At 42.9% G+C, this 27,217-nt stretch overlaps 1 protein-coding gene across 1 annotated transcript; it reads right to left on the bottom strand.

Moving 5' to 3' along the window:
* Nucleotides 1–186: 186 nt before the first annotated feature.
* On the bottom strand, nt 187–26,739 carry PLA2G4C (phospholipase A2 group IVC). Its single transcript, XM_063300985.1, has 14 exons — nt 26,409–26,739; nt 25,126–25,242; nt 23,068–23,210; nt 20,917–21,115; nt 20,305–20,413; nt 18,347–18,487; nt 11,372–11,425; nt 10,652–10,711; nt 8,525–8,650; nt 6,676–6,801; nt 5,812–5,919; nt 3,080–3,234; nt 2,446–2,614; nt 187–1,420 (listed from the first exon to the last, which is right to left on the bottom strand). The coding sequence occupies exons 1-14, from the start codon at nt 26,430–26,432 to the stop codon at nt 1,263–1,265; spliced, it is 1,689 nt and encodes a 562-aa protein (XP_063157055.1). The 5' UTR covers nt 26,433–26,739; the 3' UTR covers nt 187–1,262.
* Between the last annotated feature and the right edge of the window lie 478 nt (nt 26,740–27,217).

The following is a 27,217-nucleotide window of genomic DNA, read 5'->3' as shown; positions in this document are numbered from 1 at the left end:
GAATACATGGAGCGCAGTGAGCAACCTAACATGTGGATGGCCACCCTCTTTCCTTTCAGTATGCAACTCCAGCTATAAACTGGATTCACATATTAAGTTAAAATATAGCTTGTTTGCTTCCAGTTTATTTGCTATTAAAATAACAAATAAGTGTGTGTAATATGGTTCATAGCATAGAATGATAAGTGCATCCAATCAATCTTTATTCAATAAGTCATGGTTAAACAAACTAGTTAGGATAATGTGTGAATCAGGCTAATGAAGTACTCTATAGGGTATCATGAGGTTATACATTTGAGAGAAGGGATTAAATATAGGTTTGGCTTTATTTTTCTGCCACTGCTACTCTGCATTCCTTAACAACAGATTTCTTGATCCCACACACCTTACACATTATCATGAGAGAAATAAGGTGCACACTGTTTAAAACAGTATTCATAGCACATATAAGCTGATGGAAAAACAGTAAATGAGAATTTTATATATGCAAAGATAGAATTATGGTGCTAGAACATACTGTAGCTCCTTAAACAAATAGTTTCAGATAAATTTTCCATCATATTCAGGGGAAACTGGGAAAACAAGTTCTTCAGATCAATGTTTCTTCTAATGTTCTGTGTGCAGAAAAAGTTGTTTTGTGCATCTTTTCCCAGACCAAGGACAAATTTGTGCACCTCAATGTGAGTAAATAGAAAATACATGTTAATAGCAACGTGTTAAAATGGTTACATATTCTTAAAGTATAGAAACTAGAAAATATAGTAGTATGTCACAAAGATGCATAAAAGTTGTATCTTCAAGTCATTTTTACTCCTAGCCCCCACCCCTTCAAACCTCTTCGGCTTTGAAACAGAGATGAGCACTGCCCCCTAGAGTCGGACACCTTTACTAGCTAGATTCATACCTAAGGCATGACTAGAACTCCAATCTCCTCGTATCTAGTCTGATGCCTTAACTGCTATACCGAACTGGATAGCTGTCTAATTTTTCCCATTCTTTCCTTCTTCTCTGGATGTATTCTGAACTCACTTAGCATTTCATTATTATTAATTTAAACATTTAATTTTTTATAAAGTTAATAACAATCATGGATCTTGTGTGGCCCCCAACTCAACAGATATTAATTAAACCTTTTTTGGAGGAAGAAGGGAAACTGCATAACCCTTCATGGGTACTAATGATTAGTAACAGTGCTTTCTGTTGGAGAACAAGCTTTCTTATATCAGTCTATTATTATAATGGGAAATATTTGCTTAAGCTCTTTATGAAGAAGAACCCACAATATGCTTGATTTCCTCCAGAATTTTTTGCTGAACATTTGCTACATTCTTCTTTGCTGCACTGACCAACTTTTCAATCTCTTCATCAGAATAACTCAACTTGAAAGTAGAGAATTGTTCTCTGTATTCAGCAATTTTACCTGAAAATGAGAGAGAGACTGAATTAAAAAAAAAAAAAAATCTGAATTGGGAGGCACAGAAAATACAGATTATCTGGACTCTAGAAGAAAATGACATTTTCCTAAAAGGGATTATTATAGACTAGCGAAAGAGAGAATACAGGTCATCACTGGGTTCCAATCACCTTTCATCTTCCTTGGACAAAGTGAACATTGTTTGGAAAGTGGAAAACTAAATACAAATAATTAGTGACAACAGTAGAAGTTAGGGCAGTGCTGATCTTCAAAGGGGTGTTTCCTTTCAGCAGTGGCCTGAGCACAGCATCCCCTTTAAGCTGCTTCCTGAAACAATATGGTTCCCTCATGTCTAAGTGTAAAGAATTATGTTTATTTGCTTCACTTCTCTTTGGCCTTCTCCAGAGTTCTAATAGGCAGAAAAGCCTTCCAACTAACTACTAGAAAATGCTAAAAGATATTTCTATACAGGTATGTTCAGAAGCCTCTTTGGCCTATTGAATTGCTGATCATGACTTTCAGGTGACCTAACATAGCTTGTAAAAAAAGAAAAAAAAGCATGTCATCTCTTTACCTCAAGGAGAAAACTCATGTGCATAGCCCAACCTGATGACACAGGCCTAGCAAACCTCATGTTTAATCAGAATTAGATTAGAGGAAGTTGGGACTATATTATAAGGCTGTGAGGATTTCAGAGCTGGGATTATTCCTTATCCTGATTTTGGCCACCACCAACAAAAACAAAAATATCTGACATTATAAAATCCTGTTTTGACCTACTAAACAGGATTTTATTGTGTCAAATCTTTTGTTTTACAGAAAAATAGAAAGTAAGGAATAGAAATTATACATACCAGAAATGAAAATATGCCAAAGAGATAGAAGAAAGAATTAGAGAGAGATGATTTTAGTTTAAGCATTAAGAGGATTATTATCAAGAAATTCAGCAAATGTAACATATCCAATATTGTTTGGCCCTAATAATTTTTTGACACTGGCTATTTCTCAAATGATCCCTATTCCCAGGTTACCTGGACAGTTGATTTTGTTGAATAATGGACAATGCATAACAGTCGGGGTGTGTTCTCCTCTGAAGATGTAGCAATCTGATGGAGTATCTACATCTTGTAACTCATTCTCATCTATTTTGGGAAATGGAATTCCATGTGCTTCACAGTATTCAGCAGCTTTTTTAATTGTCTTAACCAAAGAGGAAACAGAAAAGTTTAATATAAAGAAATAGCTCCTAGCAACTTAGAAAAAATAGCTATAGCTATTTCTTGTGTTTCATTTAGAGTTTAGGGTCCCTCATAACTCAGCCTTGGTAAGAGAAAAGCAGTGTATCATGTTTCCCTTCAATATTAGTCTAGTAATGCCAGAAACTCAAGGAAATTGGGGAATACCAGAATGTGAAGAGGTTCTTCCATGGGAATATATAATTCTATTGAACGAAATTATCAGGAGGTATGTACAGCACTGCCAAGGAAACTTCAGAATGAGATTTTATAAAATAGCATTCTAATTTTCTCCTATCTATAGTACTTTTTTCAAATATAATCTAAAAAACATAAAACAAACAAGATATGTCTTGCTGAATCATGGAAGCATTATCCTTCAGCTGAATTCTAGACATGTGAAACGGCCTCTTTATTTTAAATGAATTACCAGAAAAGGATCTCCAGCACTGAAGTCAAAAGATAGGATCAACTTCACCTGCCTCTCAGGGCGCAGAATTGGTGGATAAGCTGTATTTATGGCCAGACCAGCATCAATCAATGATATGATGGGATTGCTTGTCAGATCGGGAAATTCGACATCAGCTAATCACGTGAAATGAAACAGAATGTTAGTATTCCAACCAGTACAAACTTGCCTATGATCGGTATTAAGAATGAGTATTGGTATTATTATTGCTAGTGCTGATGGACTTTCATGCCCACAGTACAATATATATTAAGAAGTCCTATTGTCCTTATATTACTGCTATATACAGCTGAGTTTGGGCTGCAGAACAGTCTCTTGAGGTGCAGAGCAATTGTAAATCTGGATCATACAGCTTGTAATATATGAAATGAAGCCTATGAGCTACCAAAGAAGGACACACAAAAAAAAAAAATCATCTGGTTTTGTCCCTTATTTGGAATCACAGAAAACATGAGTGACAGGGATCATTTTTTTCTTGAACATCTTGACACTTTGCATGTTTGCATCATCTTACTCTACAAAAGAAAACAAGATCTGATCTGTCCATTCAGATACTTGTAAAGTTTCTCTCTCTACTTTTTAGAATGATGCTCAGAACTTTAGAACTAAAATGATATTTCACATTTATAACTTATCTCATCCTTTCTCAAAAGAATTCAGTCATTATACACAGGGATAACTCATACACACACCAACAAAGTTGCTCAAGTGGCTAGATGGCAAGAAACTTAACATTGCTAAAGCCATTAACTAAACTCTAACATCCCTTGAGCTTTCTGGCAGTAAGGGGCTGGAGAATGTGTAAGTAATTGGGGGGTAGGCAGAGTGTATTCCTGTAGAAGCACTGCTGTGAGTATGCAATGTCTCAGAGCATTGAGAAGTTAAAGACCATACTCTTGTAGAAGCAATCAGTAAGGTGTGAGCACTTTTCTGTAGAAGAAATCTGTTGGGCAGGCTACATTGCCTACCAAGTGAGAAAGGTGGAACTAACCAGGAGGAGAACCCTAGCCAAAAGGGGAGCAGCCATTCTTTTCTTACTGGTACCACCTTAACCAGTCCTTCCTTCCTTCCTTCCTTCCTTCCTTCCTTCCTTCCTTCCTTCCTTCCTTCCTTCCTTCCTTCCTTCCTTCCTTCCTTCTCACACACTAGACTGCTAGGGAATTGCAAGGATGTTTTGAAGTTTGGCTGAGAATCTCATGAAATTAACTGAAGACCATATGACATTTAAGGGTCCTGCCTTCCTGGGTCTGGACTGTGCTACCCTTGAAGTTATGTGAAATGAAACCTGTGCTTCCTCTAGTATGGGGCTTTTACAGTGTGCCATAATCATTATACTCCAAGTTTGTAGAACTATGATCCCAATCCAAAGAATTCAAGCAAAAGATTTCAGTCATAAGGAGGAGGAGATCAGCTGCCTAGAAAACATGTCACTTCAAAACTCTCAACCCAACCTATCTCATGGATGTGAGGGGATATGGGAGAAGAGAATGCTATTTATGCCACCTTGAGCTCCTGCATTAAAGGCAAGATATAACAAGCAAATAAATAACACTATCTAAGAAATTTTCATGCCCTTGCTTCAGCAAAGGGGATAAATGCCCATGCACCTGGCAGACAAGATGTGGGTGCTTGAGGGTGAGGCTTGCAGAGGTGCTGGGGAAGAACACACACTGTGGCTGGGGTTGGTAAAAAATGCAGTGAGGAGGGAAAATGAGGGGAGATGCAAGGAGAGTGCGGATATGGGTGGTTGGAGCGCTAGGCTTGCAGCAAGGCTTGTGAAGGCAGAGGGAAAGCTTGCCTGGAGAAATACCAGCAGATGGGCAGGAGAGGTGACAGAAAAGAAGCTGGGAAGCAAAAGAAAGTGTGTGTGTCCACAAGAGCATCCTGGAAGGCTGAGGATAAGACGTAAGCCAGATCAGTCAGTCTTTAATCAGAAACACACAACATCTTGTAAAGTGCCAAGAGAAGAGCCAGAGACTTGGTCAGGAACACACCAAGGTCAAAAACGTAGCAGGAGTCAGGAGCAGGAATACATGAAGTACAAAGCCAGATGCTGAGGTTGCTTCCAGCAACAGAAGGCAGTCCCTGTGTGATTTAAATTAGTGGTTGCCAATAATTGAGGCACCAGGCTTGCTTACAGAGTCAGTGTCTTGTTGCTTGCTCACAAGGCACTTACTTTGATGGGGCACAGGATTCTCAGGCTGGGGGAATTTGCCCTGCTTCTTGGTACCCATGTTGGTTAAAAAGGGATCAGTGCTGGCCAAGAAGGGACCTGAGAAGGTATCAGTGTTTGATGCCGTGGCTACTGAATCTGCAGGCACAGCACCCATTGGGACTTGATCCACCCACCTTTTGGAGCCTGGCTCTGAGGCCAGGAGATAAATACTTCCTTATACTTTTTAACACCCCAAAAATACTGGTTTTCTGCCCTTCTCCCCTCTTTTCTTGAAGAACAGAAATTCATGTTACATACATTGTTAGATGACACCCAAAGTGGAATTTCCCATACTGAATATTTTCCATATCTTCTGTAAGGATGCAGAAACAGAATGCAGATGGGAAACAGAAGACTTTGATGATATACCCAAGATTCACATATTATGTGTTTTTAATGCAACAGTATGGTAATATTCTAAGTTGTGATCTTACAGATATATACAGAATGACTATGTGCAATAACAATGGAAACTTACAACAGTGGTACAGGAAATTATTGGTGCTTCCCCATGACCAATTCAAAAGGCATAAACAAGTCTTATTCACCATGTTAAGGAAAACCTGACTGAAGGCATTGTTAAAATCTAAAAGAAATGACAGTGAAAGGCAGGAATGAAAAACAAATGTATAAACAGCTGAAATGCCAGCTACTCCCCACTCATCTTTTTAACCTTTGAAACCCAGATGTTGATTTTCTAACATATTATACTAAAAATTAAGAAACAAAGAAGTAGAATATGACTTATATTTGTTATTTTGCCAGGGGACAGCCTCCCACAATAAACATGTTTAACAGCTGCTGGTTATAATTGCAATCTGCAGTGTCAACAGTTAAATATTTTCATTTCCCCCAGTGCCCCAATGTAAAGCTATATTGGAGTCCATATGAAAAACTTTAAAAGTAGATGTCTTGAAGAGCTGGTTCTCCTCATGGAGTAGGACCATTTGCAATTAAATTGCTTTGTCAATGAAATCTCAATCATCTGTAAAAACCTTTATTTATTTATTTATTTATTATTCAATAAAGTAGTGACTACAAACAACTACTACTACTAGGGTAATGACTGAGCAGTAGCCACACATTAAATGACAAGATTAAATCTGCTCATCCTATCTAGTTTCATCAGATGTCTTCTTCATAAATATTACCATTTATCATTACCCACTGATGATTTCATAGGAACAAAGTATAATAAATTTCCTTTCTTAAAATGCAAGCCATGCAGTTAGTCCTACTGATATATTGTCTAGCTTATAGTTTTTTTTTTCTATTAAATTCTGATCTCCTTAAGAGACCAAGAGGCTTTGAAGAAGAATTAAGCATCATGACAACCACTTGCCTCCAAAATCGGCATCCAAAGTTTGGAATAATGTCATATACTCTTCCTTTTTTCTCTGTTCATCTGCAGAATACCAGGTCTCATGCATCCTTCTGACCAATTCATAGCTTTTGCTTGAACTGTGATCTTGATGGAAAGGGTAGGGGGGAAATTTTAGTGGATTAAAGCAGCAGGACACAAACAAAAATTTTCTAGGCAGTGTACAAATGAGTAATGCATAAAGGTAAATTTTTGAACCAATTAACAGTGCATTTCTGTTCATGTCTTCTCAAAAGTACATCCTTCTACATTCAGCTGGAGGCAGAGCTAAGATGGCAATGGAGCAGCAGCTTCCCCACTGAGCAAATTATGACATTTTATTTGTTTTCACAAATAGCCTAGCTACACATCATAAGTTTTATCTTGTTTTATTTAACAAATACCTTCTCTGCAAGAGATACCCTAAATCTACATTCAGTTGGGGCTAACAAGTAAGTATATTTAAGACTGCAAACTAATTCAGTTCATCCAAGTTAGCAATGCTTTCATTTCCATGGCTTAGCATTCATCAGAATAGACAGAAGATAATTATTAATCATTTAACCTTTAGATTTTGAGTTTAAAAGAAAAATTGGCCAGCTAAAGTTGCAGTTAGTAAACTGGTGGGGAATAATTTTAACTGGCAGTAGCAAATTTTATTCATGGGTCTTAGGTTGAAGATCCATTTATTTATTTTGACTCTAAGGTATTTGTAGAATATAGAATGCATAAAAATGAGTTTTCTTCTAATAATGTTTTGTAATTTTGGTTTCTTATGCCTGAAGGTAATTTTAATTTACTGGGTTACACTATCAGAATATAAAAAAAATAATTATAACATTTATATTGCATGTCCACTTGCTTTTGAATACACCCCCCTCCCCCCATTCATTAAAATCTTCATTAGAGGCCTTGATATAGTTTCACTTTCCCCCAGGGATTAGGCAGCTGACATATTTTCAGTGATAACTGGGAAATTGTCTTCTTAGAAATCCTTACTGCACATCTCATTGTTTATTTTTGGATCCAAAATGGAGAGCATTTAACTTGTAAAGTGGCCTTGCCTTCGGAACACTATTACCCCAGTGATCCTACCTTGATGATTGTAATGATTACACTGAAAACCTGGGCATTCAGACAAGGTGATTGGTAACCCCTTGAAGGATTTTGTTTGGTTCTGTATGCCGACCCTACTCTGCACCCCAGGATGCACATAATCTGTTTCTCCATTTTATTCTTCTGGCTTTCTATCGTATAAAGTTCCCAGTCATTATATCCATACATAAATACAGTAAACCCTTATTTTTTAGTAGATATTATTTCAATGCTACTTTTTAGAGATGTGCACAAAACACCATGGCTGGGACACCTTGAACCCCTTCTGGTTCAGAAGATTTACCTGCAGATACTGCTCAGTGGCCTCCAGAAGGACATGACCTAATAGGTGGTTTAGCCTAGCCCAGAGGGGAAACAAAATATTCTGAAGCTCTCTGGAACCTTCTATTTCCATATCAGTGAGTTTTGCACGGACCTACTGCTATTTCTCTGTTGTAACTATTTCCTTTGCTGACTAGTTGTTGACTCCCTTTCAGAATATTAATGCAATTCTTATTATCTGTTTTGGATGTTGGTGCAGGGAAAAAACACTTCAATGAAATACAATTTTTTGTTCTGCAATTGGTCTTCCAGACAGCTGGATTCTTTTTTGATGTATGATGTTTTCTTTTGTTTTTAAGCCACCCAGAATTGAATGAAACTACCAAAAATAAACAAAGAAATAAGCAAATAAAACTTTTATCTCTATCTCTGTATGGGGTTCATGTTAACTTACCTTTCAAGATGTTTTCTAGGTGATCAAGTTTATCTACTCCTCTTTTATCTGTAGATTCCAGTGATTGCAGCTCCAGAAGAGTTTGATAGCATTCATAGAGCATATTAAATTTTGTGCTGTCTGTGTCTTGGCAATTGAAAAGATAAGAAAATAGCCATAAAAATTCTGCCTTGTTCTAGAATCAGATAAAATTATCTGTCTTGGGTAAGCACTTCACTTAAATAGCCAAGCCTTGTCTTCCACTCCTTGTGGACACAGAAATCTTGGGAGACAAACTCTTTTTCATGTTTTCATTTCAAAATACTTAAGCTCCCAACAAGAAAAGAAGACAAGAGTAATTAGCTTAACTTTCTCTATGATTAAGCTATAAATGCCACTTTTTACATAGTCAAAAATGGCTCCCAATATAAAGGTTTATTTGTGGGGGGGTGTTTTTTTGGGGGGGATAAAATCCTTTGGGGAAAAAAAAACTCTGAAGAGGTGTTCCCCCTTTTAAAAACAATCCAAACAGGACTGGGTGTACTTAGTGAGTATATAGAATGATGTGGGTGATATCCTAAACAAGGGAGCACTTCACACAGGAATATTTTATAGCAACCTTACTTATTAAGGTGAGGATTAGGTAAGGTAAGTAAAATAAAACTGATTAATCCTTTAAAAGCATAAATTAGTATGTTTATGCTTAAAAATCAACAACCCAGAGTGTGTGCTTTTAGATAACTGGTCTTCCTATAGAACTGGCAATTCCTTGTTTTCTCTAATAGCATCCTTGTAATTATTGGAGTACTGTCCATTGTGTCATCACATGCCAGTTCAAAATTACTAAAATAGGAAGATTAAGTTGAAGAGAACATATAGTACTTTTCTACTAAAGCAGAACACAGAATCAACTACTATCGTTTCACATAACTTATACATTGGGATAGCACAACAGGACAAAAAGAGATGAATGCTGCTATAAAATAAGGACTTTTAATCCATCATAATGAACAGGCAGTATATTAAACCACTACCCTAATAATGAAGAAAGCAGCAAAAGAATGAATTTGTTATTCCTTCAGTTCTTAAGACATGCATACTGCATTCATCTTGAAGGTTCCCAAATTCAGTTTCTTGAGGACCTTGGGCCCATATTCTAAGCCAGTGTTACTCAAAGTGTGGTCTGGGGACTCCAGTGGTCCTCAAAGACCCTCTCAGCAGTCCACAAAATCAAAATTGTTTGCCAGCCTACATGGAAAAACTAATACAATATTAAAATCCCATCAAACAATCTTGAGAAGTGGTAGTGGCAGCTAATGCATCAATTTTAAATTTTAATATGGTAAATATTGAAACCACGTGGCGGGGTGAGCTCCCGTTGCTAGTCCCAGCTCCTGCACACCAAGCAGTTTGAAAACATGCAAATGTGAGTAGATTAATTGGTACCGCTTCGGCAGGAAGGTAACAGCGTTCCGTGAGTCATGCTGGCCACATGACCCGGAAAGTGTCCTATGGACAATGCCGGCTCTAAGGCTTAGAAACGGAGAGGAGCACCGCCCCCTAGAGTCGGACACGACTGGACTTTACGTCAAGGGAAACCTTTACCTTTTAAATATTGACAAATACAACCCATGCAAATAAAAGCTCTTTTTGGATCCTCCATAATTTTCAAAAGTCGGAAGGGGTTCTGAGAGGAAAAAAGTTTAAGAAACACTGTTCTAGGCTAATCAGGAGTTTCCAATAATCCAGCTAGCCCTCTAGCAATCTCAGTTAGCATGCCAGTAGTGAATGATGCTGGAAGTTGCTGCTCAGCAACCTCTAGAAGACCCAGGTGGACTACTCCTGTTTCTGTTTAATCTGTGGATTTAGAAAATAATTCTTCATACAGACCAACTGTGCATAACAGGTAGAAGGCGTACTAGTGCACTGATTTATTTCCTCTAGAAACTTATGGCACCTATGGGATTTCTCATTTTATCTTCACAAAAACTTTGTGATACAGGGTTTACCCAGGGTCAATTGTTGAACACCTTGGTCATTTGGAGACTTCAGCTGGACTTCCCCGGTCTTAGCCTCTTAAATAAATCAGGGAATAAAGTTGTGGAAAGAAAGTGAAGGAAAGGGATATATCTTTGTTATAAATCTCACCTAAATCTGTTGAAGTAAGGTCCTCTGATCTCTCATATTTTCTAAAATTCTGTAAAGTATCTTGAAAGATAAATGAATACATTCACAGGTGTTAAGAGTTTACTTTTTCTAGCACAATACTGCGACATAGTTTTCAACATTCAGAAAGTTGTATTAGTCAATATATTGTCAAAATATTGGATTTTCTCCATAACTCATTCTTTTAACCATGACACTTCCCTGGTTTTTATAATGCTTAGTGATATATTCATGTAAACCTGGGAACTCTACTACACTGTACTGTACATTATCCCCAGAACTGAATATTTGCATCAGAAACAAGGGAAGATGAGCCTAGAATCAGCTGAATCAGTCTATTTACTACTAGAAAGGCTTTCAAGGCTACCAGAGCTGACCTTGTCCATCATTTGTAACTATAAAAAATACAGAGAGAAAGAGGAAGTGAGAGCATCATCTTCCATATCTTTGACTCCTTAGGACTGGGTATGCTCTCAGATATTTTGGAATTCAACACCCATAAACATTAGCCAGTATAGCATGTGATGATGGATAATGAAAGCCCTAGACCAAAACATCTGGAAGCTACTGCCATCGGTTCTAAGTTTGGGAAGCAGAGACAGTTGGTTCAATATACATAACTGAGCATGTATATGAATTCTTTGTGATGTATCCTGACTCATTGACTATATCATTCTAGTCCAAACACAAAAAGAGCACTACCTGATATAGTCTTTGAAATGTTTTGCTCATCTCCAAGAGCACTTCCCCATAAGCCTAAAAGTAGGAAAAATACGGTATCAGCATATCACATATTATAATTTAGTGTTTGTAAAAGACCCATTTGTTTTAAAAGGACAAAATTCCACCATTTAACATAGAATAAGGGAGGAAATATGGCCACACACCATCCTCTCTTTGTACCTCCGATTATCATTAATGTCATGCGCTGCCTACCTCTGAATAACATTCAGACGCTGGTTTGCAAAGCAGGTTCTGGTTTATTTCAGGTTAGGTACAACGTTGGTAGAAAAAAGCTGAGAGTGACAGGAGCGCGCCGGTGCGGGGTTTAAATACCCCGCGCCGGTCAGCGCCCCCTCGCTCACGGTCACGTCACCCCCCTTTGTCCCATGCGTTGCCCTGCCATTGGTTGAGGGTTTCCAGGATCGCCCATCCTCAGGTTTCCATTCTTCTGCTGATTGCTTTCAGCTGGGCGATCCCCGTTGTATTGTCGCTGATGGCTTGGGTGGCTCCGTGATTCGTTTAGCTATTGTTTGTTAGCCGTTAGTCGTTGTGGGTTGATGGCTACTTAACTTGTGCCCCTTCACTTATTTCCTTGTCATTGTCATGAGTGCCATTGCGCTGATGACTTTAGCTCAACGGCACTCATGACATACTGCCCCCTTTTCGAATAGTGTTCTCCCCCGGTTTTCTTGGTTTTCCCCGTGGAGCTGTCAAAACGCCACATTTTTTTTTTTTTTTTTTCAAAGTTCCCACCGGAGTAGTTGTCGCCCCTCCCTTTGCTCCTCCCTCTACCACGTGCCTTCCCAGGGTGTGTCCATGGTGCGCATGCTCGGGTTCTGACCTGGCGTGCGCATGCTCCAACCACACCCTGTTTGTTTGGCTCAGTTCGGCGAGGCGAGAGGCGTGGCTGGTCGGGTGCTGCTCAGCTCCAGGTAGGGCCCTTCTTTTCTTATTTAGAGTGCGTCGCCTTTGTTGTGTCTCCTGGGCGTTGCCCCCAGGTTGCCCTGTTGACTTGCTTGCCACTCCCCCGCGGCCGGGGGGCGGGGGGAGGGTGCTGGCGATCGTTTGTCACCACCCCGTGGGCCCGGGGCGGGGGGAGTGAGTCCCGGGGGGGGGAAGGTCCACCCAAGTCGCGGGCTTGGGGGGGGCCCTTTCCCTTGGGGCACGGGAGGCGGGGGGGGGCCTGCGGGGGGGGGGTTGGATTTGCTGACCTTGGTTGCGGTTTGTCGGGGTATGCCCGGTGAAATGCTCTGGTCAGGTCAGGCGCGTTAACGTTGTGCGCCGCCACCCATTCCGGGTGGGGGAAGTGTTTCCACCTGACCAGATAGTGTAGAGTTCCTCGTTGCTTGCGGGAGTCGAGGATGTCCCTGATCTCGAAGTGGTGTTGCCCGTCGATCATTAGCGGTGCGGGCTGTGGCGTGCTTGGGTGCCATCGGGAGGTGGTTGCCGGTTTTAGGAGGCTGGTATGGAACACCGGGTGGAGTCTCCGGAGGTTGTGTGGCAGGTCCAGGCGTATTGCTACCGGGTTCACTATTTGCGTGACTCGGAACGGCCCGATGTACTTAGGCCCCAGTTTTTTCGAGGGTTGGGTTGACTTTAGGAACTTGGTGGAGAGATAGGCCATATCTCCCGCCTGGAACGGCGGTTGTTGGCGCCGGTGCTTGTCGGCCTGCTCTTTGTAAGCAGCCTGTGCCTCCTTTAGCGCCGCCGTGATTACTGGCCATGCTTCCGCGATCTTCCGTCCCCAGTCGCTGGCGTCCACCTGGGGTTCCGGGGGTTGAGGTAGCTCCGGTATGGGGACGAAGTCGCGCCCCGAGACTACTTCAAACGGGGTTTTCCCCGTACTCGTGTGGACGGCGTTGTTGTATGCGACTTCGGCGAACGGGAGCAGTTCAGCCCAGTCGTCTTGGTGGTAGTTCGTATATGATCGTATAAATTGCTCTAAGGTGGCATTAAGAACCTCAGTGGCTCCGTCCGTCTGCGGATGCCAAGCCGTAGATAGGGCCTGTTGGGTCCCCGTCAGCTTCAGGAAGGCCCGCCAGAATTTGGAGGTGAACTGTGTGCCCCTGTCGGTCACCACACGTGCGGGACATCCGTGTAGCCTGTACACGTGGATGAGGAAGAGTTTGGCTAGTTGTTGTGAGGATGGGACCGACGTGCAGGGGATGAAGTGGGCCTGCTTTGAGAAGTAGTCCTTCACCACCCAAATGGCCGTTTTCTTCTGGCTGGGTGGGAGGTCCACTATAAAATCCATAGAGATTTCCTCCCATGGGCGGGAGGGTTCTGCCACTCGTTGCAATAGCCCCGCGGGTTTGCCTGGTGCCCGTTTGGCCCTAGCGCACGTTGGGCAGGACGCCACGTAGGTTTTTACGTCTCGCCTGAGCGCGGGCCACCAGAATTGGCGCCGTGTTAGGTGTAGGGTCTTGAGGAACCCAAAGTGTCCCGCTTGCTTGGCGTCGTGTGACCTATGCAAGATCGCCTGGCGTTGCGAGTCCGGGACGTAGATTCTGCCTTCCCCCCATGCCAGGTCTTGCGCCATCGTTACCTTGTCGGGGTTTGCCAGGAACCAGGGGTCGGTTTTGAGGGCGGCGGCGAGGTCCGTGCGCATTCCCCCTGGTAGTTGCGGTTGGCTTCTTTCCGTCGCCGGTTGTCCCGCCGTCGGCTGCGCCGTAGCGTCGAGCTGCCTCCGTGCGCCGCTTCGGGTGGTCACGGCCATTCCCAGTTGCGAGGCGGATAGGACCGTCCCAATGGTGTCTGGGGCGGGCTCTTCGTCTTGGGGCAGCCGGGAGAGGGCGTCGGCCAGGAAGTTCTTCTTGCCCGGCATGAACTTCAGCTGGAAATCAAAGCGGCTGAAGAATTGGGCCCATCGGACCTGTTTTGGGCTAAGGCGTCTAGGCGTTCGTAGGGCCTCGAGGTTCCGGTGGTCCGTCCAGACCTCGAATGGTTGGGTGGCTCCCTCGAGTAGGTGACGCCATGTCTCTAGTGCCGATTTCACCGCGAAGGCTTCTTTCTCCCAGACGTGCCATCGCCTCTCTGTCTCGGAAAACTTCCTTGACAGGTAGGCGCATGGTTTCAGGAGCCCCGTGGAGTCTTTTTGTAGCAGGATGGCTCCCAGGGAGAAGTCTGAGGCATCGGCTTGGACCACGAACGGCCGTTCTGGGTCCGGGTGTGCGAGGGTTGGCTCCGTCGTGAACAGCGCTTTCAGCTTGTCGAATGCGGTCTGGCACGCGGGAGTCCAATTCAGCACTGTGCCTGGGTTCTTGGCGCGTCGGGTGTCCCCCACCCCTTTGGTTTTGAGGAGGTCCGTTAAGGGGAGGGCTATCTCAGCGAACCCCCGGGCGAAGGACCTGTAGAAATTCGCGAATCCCAGGAAGCTCTGTAGTTGCCGTCTGTTGCGGGGCCGCTCCCAGTTTAGCACCGCTTCGACTTTTGCGGGGTCCATTTCGATGCCGTCCCCGGAGATTCGATACCCCAAATAGTCTAGGCGCTCTTTGTGAAACTCGCACTTTGTAGGCTTTGCGTAGAGCTGCGCCCTTCTGAGCTTGTCGAGGACTTGCCTGACTAAGGTTACGTGTTCCTCGTGTGTTTTTGTGTAAATGAGGACGTCGTCGATGTAGACCAGGACCCCTTTAAACAGATGTTCATGCAGTACCTCATTGATGAGCTGCATGAACACCCCAGGGGCCCCCGCGAGTCCGAAGGGCAGTACCTTGTACTGGAAGGCGCCTAGGGGGCAGTTAAACGCCGTCTTCCATTCGTCCCCCTCCCTGATTCGGATGCGATAGTACGCTTCGCGAAGGTCCAATTTGGAAAAGACTTTGCCCGTGGAGAGGTGGGCGAGCATGTCCTTCACCAGGGGTAAGGGGTATTTGTTGGACAGGGAAGCCGCGTTTAGGCCCCGGTAGTCGGTGCAGAGCCGTAGGGTCCCGTCTTTCTTCTCCCGGAATAAGACGGGGGCTCCGACCGGTGAGCATGCTGGCTCTATGAATCCCCTGTCTAGGTTTTTATCGATGAACTCCCGGAGGGTTGCCATCTCCTTCGGGGTCATCGAATAGATCTTTGGTCTAGGTAGGGGGACGTCGGGCAGTAGGTCGATCCGGCAATCCGTCTTGCGGTGGGGGGGTAGTTGGTCTGCCTCTGCCTCTCCGAAGACCTCGGAGAAGTCGGCGTATTGTTCTGGTAGGTCTGCTGTGGTAGCGGCGTTGTCTTGTGTGGTCGCCTCCGCTCGTCCTACCGTGGGGTTGCTTTTGCCAGCTGGTGCTGGTGCTCGATACTCGCCGTCGCCGAATGTGAAGGTGCGGGTCGCCCAGTTGATCCGCGGGTTGTTTTTCGCGAGCCATGGCATCCCCAGGACTGCAATGGGCCGTCCGATGGGCGTGACTACGAACGATGTGCGCTCGGTGTGAGTGCCCATTTGCAGGGTGACCGGCTCGGTTTGTAGCGTGGCTGGTTTCCCTCCCGCTGTAGAGCCGTCCAGCTGGTGGAATGCCAGCGGCGTGGGGAGGGGGAAGCAGCGGAGGTCGAGTTTGGCAACTAGGTCGGGGTGGATGAGGTTTTTTGAGCACCCCGAGTCCACTAGTGCCGCGGCCGTGGTGGCTCCGTTGCCGGCAGAGAGTTGGATTGCTGCCAATATTACGGAGCTTTTGTCGTTTCGTTGAGGTGGTCCGCGTTGCTGTCCCACCGCCTGCCTTGCCACGCATCTCAGAGCAGGCGGGGAGCATTTCCCGCCGGCTGGTCGGGGTCAGTATTGTCCTCTTCCCCCCAGTACGCGTCCCAGCCCTCTTCCGGTGTCGCTGTGGCCACGGTCATTCGGCGGTGAGGGGGCAGCCCCGGGTTGGGTGGTTTGGGGCTAATTTTCGGGGCGGGCTTGGGCGCGCTGGTCGGCGGTCGGTTGGCGAAGCAATCCGCCGTCTTGTGCCCTAATTTGCCACACCTCCCGCAGGGCTCCCGGTTGAACCTCTTTTTTGGGTATATGGGGCCGGCCATCCCCCCGTGTGGTGCGGGTACCTTTTTCCCGACATAGTTTGTGTCTTCCGTGGTTGTCATAAGGAAGGTGCGGTGCGCGTGTTCGGCTCTCCCCGCGAGGTGGATCCACCCGTGTAACGTTTCTGGGTCGTCGCGGTAGAGGGCCCATTGGAGAACGTCGCGGTTGAGCCCCCTTTTGAAGATTTCCAGCAGGGTGGTCTCAGACCAGTCGCAGACCTTTCCCGCGAGGGCTTTGAACTCCAGGGCGTAGTCAGGGACCGTGCGTGTGCCCTGTTTAAGTCTCTGGAGTGCGCTTTTCGCCCGTACTTTAGCTAGGGGGTCTTCGAAGTAGTTTTTCATCTCTTTGATGAAAGCAGGGAAGGTGGCGAGGGCGGGGGAGCTGGACTCGTACAGTTGGACGTACCAGTCCGCCGCCCTGTCTTGGAGTTTGATCGCCACGGCGGCGATCTTGTCGGCCTCGGAGTCATAGGAGTGTCCGTGCCTCCCCATGAACTCCCTAGCGTTGGTGATGAAAAACGAGAGTTTTGAGGGGGTCCCATCGAAGAAGATGGGGAAGTCCTTTGGGGCCCGGGCGTTTTGTGCGGCCCCGCCTCTCGCTTCCTGGGGTGTGGTGTCGGCCGCCTGTGCCGTCTGCTGGCTCTCCGCTGGCCCGTGTGGGTTCGGTGCTTCGCTCGGGGTGTGGGCTTGTGCGGGGACGTCGTTGGGTGGCGTGGGGGGCATAAGCGCCTGGAGCATGGTCCGGAGTTCCGTCAGCTGAGCCCGCATGGCCGCGAGTTCAGCTCGTGCCTCCTCGTCCACAGCCCGCGCCGCCGCTGGGGCCGGTTCCATTGGCGCGTCCTCGGGGGTGGGTTGCCGGTGGGGTTCATCGTCCCTCCGCCGCGGGTCCGCTTCCTCCTCCGTCTGATGGGTGTCTCCGTCGTCCTCCTCCGTGTTGAGCACCGTGGGGCTGTCGCTCCACGCCCGTTGCTGGGGTGCGATGTGGGGCGCGGGGTCCTCCGCTGGTTTCGGAAGTCGTGCTGCTCCCTCCCGCAGTCGGGTTGCCTCCGTCGCCATCTCCCCTTGGGGTTGGAGCTGAGGCTCGGGTCGGGTGGGGTGGGCGTCCATGGCTCCGGGAGTCCGCGGTGCCTCTGGCCTCGGTCGGTCCTCCTCTGTCTCTTGCCGCGCGGCTCGCCCTCCTTGCCCGCGCCGTTCCGGCCTCATCTTGCTGGTCTTCTCGCCGTCTACTCCTCCCTCGGCTCGTTGTCGTCCGGTGGGGCTCGGCGAGGCTGAGTTTATGACTCTCAGCTTTATGTCATGCGCTGCCTACCTCTGAATAACATTCAGACGCTGGTTTGCAAAGCAGGTTCTGGTTTATTTCAGGGCAGGTACAACGTTGGTAGAAAAAAGCTGAGAGTGACAGGAGCGCGCCGGTGCGGGGTTTAAATACCCCGCGCCGGTCAGCGCCCCCTCGCTCACGGTCACGTCACCCCCCTTTGTCCCATGCGTTGCCCTGCCATTGGTTGAGGGTTTCCAGGATCGCCCATCCTCAGGTTTCCATTCTTCTGCTGATTGCTTTCAGCTGGGCGATCCCCGTTGTATTGTCGCTGATGGCTTGGGTGGCTCCGTGATTCGTTTAGCTATTGTTTGTTAGCCGTTAGTCGTTGTGGGTTGATGGCTACTTAACTTGTGCCCCTTCACTTATTTCCTTGTCATTGTCATGAGTGCCATTGCGCTGATGACTTTAGCTCAACGGCACTCATGACAATTAATGGCTTTTAGTTCTGTTCTTATGCAACATCTTCCATAGAGCCCACGATGAATTAATTGTTCTTTAGATTTGTTTGAAGTGCACATTTTTAAACTCTGGAGGCACGTCCAGGCTGTGTACCCTCTCTACATTTGTATTCAGTGGCCAAGCAAACACAGAATGTATTCCTTTGTTCGATGTTTTACATTCCAAGAATGCTTGCAAAAGGTTAGATAATGTACCTTGCAAAAAGCAAATATTTTTCTCTTTTTTCTCTTTGATTAGCTGCCCATTCTGAAATATGCTCCCAAAATATTTGATGTGTACATATGCCCCTAGTCCAGGAATCCCAACTTCATGAGGGGTAAATTCAAACCAGGTACCTGAAAAAATTACAGGAAAAAAAAAAACACGTTTTAATAAGACAGGTAAAATTAGATTTATTATGTTGTCCAAACCTGGACTTTACCCAAAACTATGACTAAAATTAAGATAGAAGCCTTAATCACAATGTCGAACCATGGCTTATTGCAGATTTCCCTATTCTTATCATGGCATCTGAGCCCAGACTATTAATTCCCCTATTTTCAGACATAGAATTGACTGTAGAAATAAAGGGGCTGTAGAAGAAATTAGATTTCATTTACAACATGCACAAGGGCTCTGATCCAATAGTACTGTCATGTGCTTATTCCATTTTTTTCCCCCAGATGTAAAAAATGGAAGAACTGGAGGTAACACTCAGCTAGTTGCTTCATTGTGGCTGATACATTGCCAGTGGAAAGATAAACTTGCAAAACTGTCCTTGTAGGTGTTTGCTGTGCTATGTGAGGCATACATCACACTTTTTCTTGGGCAAATCCACCTAGCTTCTTTACCCAAATATGAGGATGGCCCACTAAACATTTCCAGAGGATGTGTCCACATGCCACCACATGTTACCTTATAATTAGCCAGATCTGAGACAGTCTTGAGAAGTTTCTTCTGTTGTGCTTCTCCAGCCAGCCTAACAAGAAATTTGCTTCCCCAGGCTTCTTGTTTCCTCTCCTCCTTAATGTTCTTAAGGTGGTTTACAGCTCCCATAGTGATGCCTACAACTAAGCCGTTTTCATATCTCAACACTTCAGCAGCACTTTTCCAGTGGCTGCACAAATCTGGATAATCACTATATGATAGCCAAGAGATACAAAAGCCTCTAACTCTTTATGGCAACCTCATGTCAGTAGGTCAACCAGTCAACAAGTCAGCCCACAGTTTCAATGAATGAATGAATGAATGAATGAATGAATGAATGAATGAATGAATGAACGAATGAACGAATGATGATGATGATATGAAAGGGAAAAAAAAAACTGTGCATGGAGTAACTAGATTGCAATGTATACAAATTGGAGGAAGTTTTTCATGTACTGAAGATTTTTGGTGGGGCTGAAAATTGAGCCAACAACCATGGACTGTTGTATATTAAAGATGTATGGATAGCCGCAGAAGCCTATTCTGGGTATGTGGTAAATCTCTGCTGTATAGGCAGTGAGATAGTAGGCTTCAGGATGTGAGCATGACAAGGAAGCTGTGTAGGTGCATCCATTTTTTGCTCAATCAGCAGTTGCTTCCATAATGCTGGTTGTGGACTCTGTGACTACATTTCTTCCCTTGAACAGCAAGTTCATCCTTGAATGAAAGATTTCTAACATCTAATTACAGATCATATAATTTACATATGTATTTATCCCCTTCAAGCTATGGGAAAGGACATAATCTAAATGCAAATTCATTCAGTCAGAACAAGATGATTATATTCCTCATTTCTTCACTGGCACTTTAAAATTTCTAGGGTTCTTGTTCCTTTTTTGTCTGCAAAAAGTTTATACCCACCAGTTTCACATGCCAAGCAATTACATCTGCTTATTTTGGCTGTCTCATGCTTTTTTCCCCTGCCAAATGGATTAGGGTTAGGGTTATTGATCAATGGTTGACAGTTACCTCTGCAAATGTATATACCTATACTATAATCACAACAAGAATATTGCACCAATCAATTGCATCTGCAGAGGGGAAAATGTTTTGGACATGAGATGTTAACATTAGTGGTAGGCAAAAAAGGAACAACGGCTATTTCTAGGTCAAGTAAGAATTTGTGATTTGAATAGTTTTTGTCTGCTAAACTGTAAAATCTGTATATACAGACAGAAATACTTACCTGCATTTTGGTTCTGATAAGTTTGCTTGTTCACAGCTGCATAGATAGGATAAGGCTTTTTTCCGGTCTCACAAGATCCACCATGTGCAGACAATTTATCTTCATCTAACTGAAATGGATATATTTCATTTAATTACTTCTTTTCTTTTCACTGATAATAGCTCTATTTGAGGGAGATGTTACCTTGACTCTCAACATGCAGGAGGATATGGTCATCCATTTTCTAGAAGACCATATTATATTATAAAGAAAGCATGGCATTAGTGAAGGGTAAAGGTGCAGTCTTGTTTTTAGATCAGTCTCAGAGACCACATGATCCCTGAGAAATTGTTATAATAGAACATTATTTTTGTTGTTCTTAACACAGGGGTCACCATTCCTAAATTAAATTAAAATAATTTTCATATTTTCTTTTAAAATCACCAAGTACTTGGGGGAGTTGAGATTGAGGTCATTGAAACCTCATTAAATTTGTCCTTTCATGAACATGACCAATATGAGTGTAAATTCCTAAGGCATCAGGTGAGATCATCCAGTGGGATCCAGAGTCAGAAAAGGTTGCTCATTCATGTTTTAACTATCAAGGAAATCTGAACATTGTTTTCCACCCACCTTATTTAGCAGTTTATGCACAAGGAAATAGGACCAGAAATCAGTGAGAGAGTAACATTCATCTTCTGCAGCCTCTAGAACAGCTTTCATTGCTTTATTAAAATCCCATTGGCCTTGGACAAGATTTTCAAATTGATGTTTACTCAAATTCTCTATTTCTTCTATCCAATCTTCATTTTTGTATAGGGCTGGTAAGCACCTTTGAAAAGAACAGGCCAAATGTCTTTAGAGCAAGGGAAAAGTATGTGGAAGTCACCCACAATGAGTTTGAAATGTATTTATTTTAACAGCTCATGCTGGGCTGGAAAATAAGGAATTTGAAATTTGAGTTTCCATACAGTTGCCTGGTAGCAGTCAGTAGGAAAAAAACAAACAAATTTGATTAGAACATCAGATGAGGGGGAAAAAACCTACATTCATGTAAGAATCAAAATCTCAAAACTGTAACTATAATAAATATTAGAGAAAATACAGGGTTCAATAACAATTTCAGTGGTAACTGCAAGTGAAATTCTCTACTCATATAGAAAATTGGAATACAGGTATGGCCTTCAAGAAGGCTTTTTTTTTTTCCAACTGGCTTTTAACAATATATAATTATGCAATGCATGTTTTCATATGAATGTTTAATATCTTAAATACCAACTTTAACATTTAATGTTATTGTGGGATCCGTTGGTTTAATATGCCTGATTTTTGTACACTACAGAGTGACTTTGCTGGTGAGTGGCCTACACATCTGCTAAATAAATAATAATAAATAAATAAAGTGGAAGGAATAAGGAAACTCAAGGATAGCAGAAGTTCAAAAATCCTTAGTGGGTGGAATTGAACATTGAGTATGGTGAGTACTGATCAGATTTAGTGACTACAACATGCAGATTAATATGGAAGAAACCCAAACATGATCACCACTGGGGAGGAAGAAGTGATGAAGATCCCTTTTCCTATATAGCAATCTTTATCAACATAATAATTATTATTAGGCATTCCCCAGTTTTTCCAACCACTCTGCATCCTATGGACACTGAATGCACTCAGTCCTTATTAGGCAATTTTGGATTAGTTTCCCCCTTCTCCATTCTGTGTGGGGGGAAGGTGGAGTGACAGAATTGGTCATAGGGATAGACTTTTCTCCTGTAGACATTCTAATCAAAGTCACTGTTTCAGGGAAGTTAATGTTGCCCTCAAACAACCATAAGTGAGTGTAGTCTATCAGAAAGTTAATCCCTAGTAGTGAAATCTTCTGCTAGCCATCTCAGCACATTACTGTATATACTTATCCTAACTCAGGATAATCTCTTATGCATCTAATAAAGAAAGCTGTATCCCCCCCCCCCAACTTTATGCCATAATAAATGTGTCAATTGCCACAAGACACTTGGCTGTGTAATTTCCCTGCAAGTAGCATCACTGTGAGGTCAGAATAGCTTGTCTCTTTATCTTAAGCAGCAGACATCAGTATAAAAACTAAAGGAAGGCAGAATCAGTATGACATTCCACTGGTTCTTCTATTTATTATGGGCTATTTAAGCATAAGATCATAGGAATTATTTTGTTGTTATGCAGGTAACTTTAGTGTGAAATTACAAATGCCTATTTCTCTCTCTCTTTTTCAAACAAATAAAAGTAGCATGAAGTTACAATTAACATATTTATGGGAGAAGAGTAATGATTTAAAAAAAAAAAAAAAAGAGAGAGAGAACCTAACAAATCTGGGCAAAAGTAACTGGGAACAGATTATTATTGTTTATTGAAGATACATAGGAGTGCTTCTTTGGTTAAGATGGATTGGCTTCTAAAGGTTTCACTCATTCTAGGTGTACACATCTTGCTAAGCTATAGTATACTTCAGGATGATTTGTTTCTAAAAACACAATTGGCTGGATTCATACACTGATCTAAGCCATAAACAATTATTTATTAACCATGGTGACTAGGTTCACATAACAGCCTGAGCCACAACCAACAAACTATATATTCTGAATTAGTGTGAAGGGTTTATTATTGGGCTTCAAATCTCCTTGGGACTTTTTACTTGCTGTTAATGAAGACAGAATGCTGGTTGAGATTAAAGGTGATCTAATCTAGCAACGTAAGAGATTCTATAACAGTAACTATTTGCTTTCACTGCCACTAACATAGACTTACCAGGTAGAACCTGATACCCCACCCAAGTACATGACACAATCCAAAAGGTGATATTTCTTCAGCTCTATTAGAGTGCCATAAAGTGCAATCATAGCCCTCACTGCTCCTCCTGCTCCCAGGACAGCAATATTGGGGATGTTCTCCTAATGGAATCAAAAAGGGAAGATAAAGATCATGTCTTCTATGAGTTCAGCACAATTCTTGATTATGATTTCAGGGAAGTATCCACCCAGTTTTCTGGGTAACAGGTTTGTCCTTGCCTTCTATTGCCTTCTAAGTTTTTTTTCAACTTCCTGATCTAGCCTATAGCCTTCAGAATCCTTAGTAGTCTCTTATCCAAGTACAGTTCAGTCCAGATCAGTTCAGTTTCCAAAATCAGGCAAGGTCAGCAAGGGGTTACCACTAGCTGAGGTTCCTACATTTAAGAAGTACTCAGCAGGTATTTAATGGGGCTGTATTTCATAGGGCCCTATTTAATAGGGCTGTACTTAAAACTTGTAGTTTTAAGAATGAATCAGAAGGAATACTTCATAATGAGCATGAGCACAAATGCAGCAATTTTCTGCTATTTATTAAAGCAACCCTTTTTTTTTTTCCAGGCTCAAGAGCCTAAGTGGGAAAAAGATGTGGCTGTTTTAAGCACTGCATTAACTTTGAGTTGACTTCTTAAATCAGTGTCCTCTTTTTTTCAGGCTCATGTGGAAGCTTGAAAAAAGTTGGGCTACTTTAATAAACAACAGAGAAGTGCCTTACTTGTGCAAAGCACTTCTTCTGGACCATTGTCAGTGCATCATAGCCCTAGCATTCAAAAAGCATCCTCTGAATATCAAAATCTTTTCTGAGATGTTATTTGATATTTTCATTCCAGTAGATTGCATAGTTTTATATTAGCACAATTAATTTTTAAAGCTATTTAATAGTTAACATAGATTAGTATTTAGTATTTTTTATAGTTCATATAGTAACTGACAAACACATTTGCACCTTCAGCATTTCATATGTCCCCCCACCCCTGAGAGATAACAGCAAAGCAGGCATTCTAAAGTTTGAATGTATAAGCAAAGCCTGAATTTCAAGGAATACATTTGCTAATTTGCATTTCAAGAATATGGCTGTATTTTCCTGCCAGTGGAATGCACCATCTGCTAACAAAGTTTCCATGATACTGAAGTTCTCCTATTTGTAAACTTATCTATGTTCCTCCCACCTTCTCCCATCATTTCCCCTAATGAAAGAAAGGGCCTTTCCTATACCTTTAAAACTAATGAAGTCAACTCTGTTTCCCATGAAAGGAAATTCTCACCCTGCCTCTCAAGGTCTTCTGTTTCATTTGATTGTTCCATTGCCTTATGACAGCCAGACAAGTACAATAGCTGCAAGCAAATTTCTGCAACTCGACCCAAGAGCCAACATTTTTTACAATCCATCTTTTATTACTCTTCCTTGCTCTCTATATAGCAGCCTTTTTATTGCTTATTGCCAAATAAATGGTGGAAGTTATGTTGAGGTGGAGGCACTCTTGAATCCTTTCTTTTTGGTAAGGGGAAATGAAGGGAAAATCAAAACCTGTGGAAGCTGATGAAGAAGTGGACAGAGTTGATTATGGCTACCATATCTGAGCTGCAAAACTCTGGATGACCATGAGATGGGAGCAAAGAGACAGGGAAAGCAGTATCTCTCTCCTGCCATCTAGCATCATGCAGATTTTTGCAGCCTGTATGTGGCAGGTCTAGGGGAGACAGTCATTGACCAGCTTGAGGCACTCAGTGAATGGCAGATGTTCTCTGCAACTCATGAACTTCTAAAAATGGAATTATATAATTGTGAATACTGTTCTAAACCTGGAAAAAGGTAATGTTAGAAATATTCCCATATCAATTAAGCATGGCCTTCAAAGACCTGGGAAATGGGAGGGCTAGTGACATAGAAAGCATTTAAATTTAAATGGCAGATGCTTAGATTTTGACTTCATTTGGTGAAAGTTCTGCAGAGATTTTGTGGCATTTATCATGGTTTGTTGCTAGTCCCTTTGAGATAGACATATAAATGAAAACCTACCAAATCACACTGTATCCCAAGCTTAGCAAGAGCTTTTTTCACATTTTTCTTCCGAGCAGCTATAGCTCTTCCTTCACCATCTGAGAGAGATTTTGAAATTCTGACCTCGATCTTTTCCTACCAAATACACATAGACACAACAGACATGGGAGAAATATATTTGACTTTACTAGCAAATTTAACAACAAGGGGAGTTAATACTACATTATGACCCTCAGGCAAACTGACTACTTAGATCATTTGCTGTAGAGATGATGTTCTCCCAGTCTATTCAGAAAATTCTTTCAAATGGCACTACAGTAAACCCTCAATTGTCCAGACCTCCATTCATGGATTCTGATGCCATAGATAAAGCTTTTCTTTGGACTCCCCCTGCCCACCCCACCACAACTTACAGTTAGTTCATTCTTTTCAAAGCAGTTCAGACAACTGACTTAATTTACATCATGTGCATCATTTGTATAAATGTATATTTTATGTTTTCTTTAAATCATTTGCATCAGTTTGTGTCACAAAACATGGAAATGCAAGCAGTGTGAATTACATCAAAGACATAAACTTGGATTTAACAGACATCCCTTCCTTTTAATGATCCATTACATTGAAAGTTTACAGTATTGATTACTGGTGTGAGGGGGGGCGGGGCAAGGTAAAGAAAAACCCTTGTACGTGCCTCAAACTCATGAGAGAAGAAAAAGGGAGTTAGCCACAGATGAGTGACCGGACCCTGAACCCGTGGGGCTGAGGATATGCATGTCAGATAGAGCCGTTTAGGTTAGGAATTTATAGCTGATTGTGTAGAGTAGCTGGCATCTACAAAGAGGTGTTTGAGTGGGATTAGCCTTTGAAAGGAGGAAGAGATAAGGATGGCAGAATCATCCCGGACACATAAACACATAAACCTAGTAACTAACTCAAGAATGCTTGGGAAACAGGAAGATTGTGAGCTGAGCCCTCGAAGGAGGGGGAGGAGAGTTAGGGTATAAAGGTTTTGAGCTAGCTTTGTTCTTGGTTCCTTCTTGCACGGAGGGACCCGCCTTTGCAAACGCGTAAATAAAGCCTTTTCTCTGAATCATCGAACCTTGTGGATTGGAATTCTTTTGGGAGGTTTTTCCCGCTGACACTGGGGAGGAAGGAAACCTCTGCATTCATGGTCCTACCTTACCACACTGTGCAGACAAACCTTAGTGAGTTCATCTTAATATACAAAGCTATTTAAAAAGCATGTACAGCTGTGCTTTTAATTTTGCTGATGTGTGAAAATAGAAAGAGGCAGAGTTTACCTTTCCAGCCACATTGGTGTCCATTTTGTATCCCAAGCTTCTATTTGATCAGTTTAGGGAATGAGGAGTCAGTAGCAAGGTTCCTCTGTGTGTTCGGGTTTTATAAATTCTGGCAGACAGTGAAATTCTTCCATTCAGAGAAGGGCCCCAGAAATTTGCTGTAGGAAATGGTACATTCCAGGTCTCAGTTCCTGAAAGCAGCCAGCACCAAATGTTGCACCAGAATATGAAGGAGCCTGCTGAGCAGTAATATGATCCCTTTAACATTTTTTCTTTAAGCTCCTCCTGGCTTTCTAACTGCAATGCTTGATCATTCAGTCCATTCCACTAGAGGTCAGCTAATGTGGCATTTACATGAATACTAAGGTGTGGAGTAGATAGGGGTAATTTTTGTAGACTATTTGGTTGATGTATTCTCAGGGAATAAAATACTTTGTGCTAACACTTCCCCCCACATCTTTTTCTCTTGCAGAACTTTTATTCTTCTGTGAAGCTTCAGATTTTGGGAAATAAAGAACTAAAGAACTCTTGGATAGATAACTGGCTTATTTCTAAGACAGGGTGGTTGAGGACTTTTCTGTCTTAAAAAGAGCAGACACTCTTCTGCTGTTTGAATGATAGCTTGGCTGCCTCAGTAATCTGACCATTTTCTCTTTGAAATTCAAGACTGGATGTTTTACAGAAAGGAATGGCACCCTGATGCCTCAGGGTGGCATGTACCCCACAAATCCCTGCTATGTGGCCCTTGGAACACTTTCAAAGCACAGTTGCTGAAAAACAGTTGCACAATTTGTGTAAGCTCTAAAACA

This window comes from Candoia aspera, chromosome 4 (assembly GCF_035149785.1).
Source record: "Candoia aspera isolate rCanAsp1 chromosome 4, rCanAsp1.hap2, whole genome shotgun sequence".
Taxonomy (NCBI): Eukaryota; Metazoa; Chordata; class Lepidosauria; order Squamata; family Boidae; genus Candoia; species Candoia aspera.
This window is presented reverse-complemented; position numbering and strand designations above follow the sequence as displayed.

Excerpts from the sequence above, each read along its gene's own strand:
- PLA2G4C (XM_063300985.1), bottom strand. The coding sequence starts at position 26,432 with ATGGACACCAATGTGGCTGGAAAG. Across the intron at positions 18,488-20,304 it reads TTATCAGAACCAAAATGCAG|GTACCTGGTTTGAATTTACC; the intron begins GTAAGTATTTCT and ends TAATTTTTTCAG. Across the intron at positions 3,235-5,811 it reads TAATTTCCTGTACCACTGTT|CTGATGTCGAATTTCCCGAT; the intron begins GTAAGTTTCCAT and ends TCACGTGATTAG.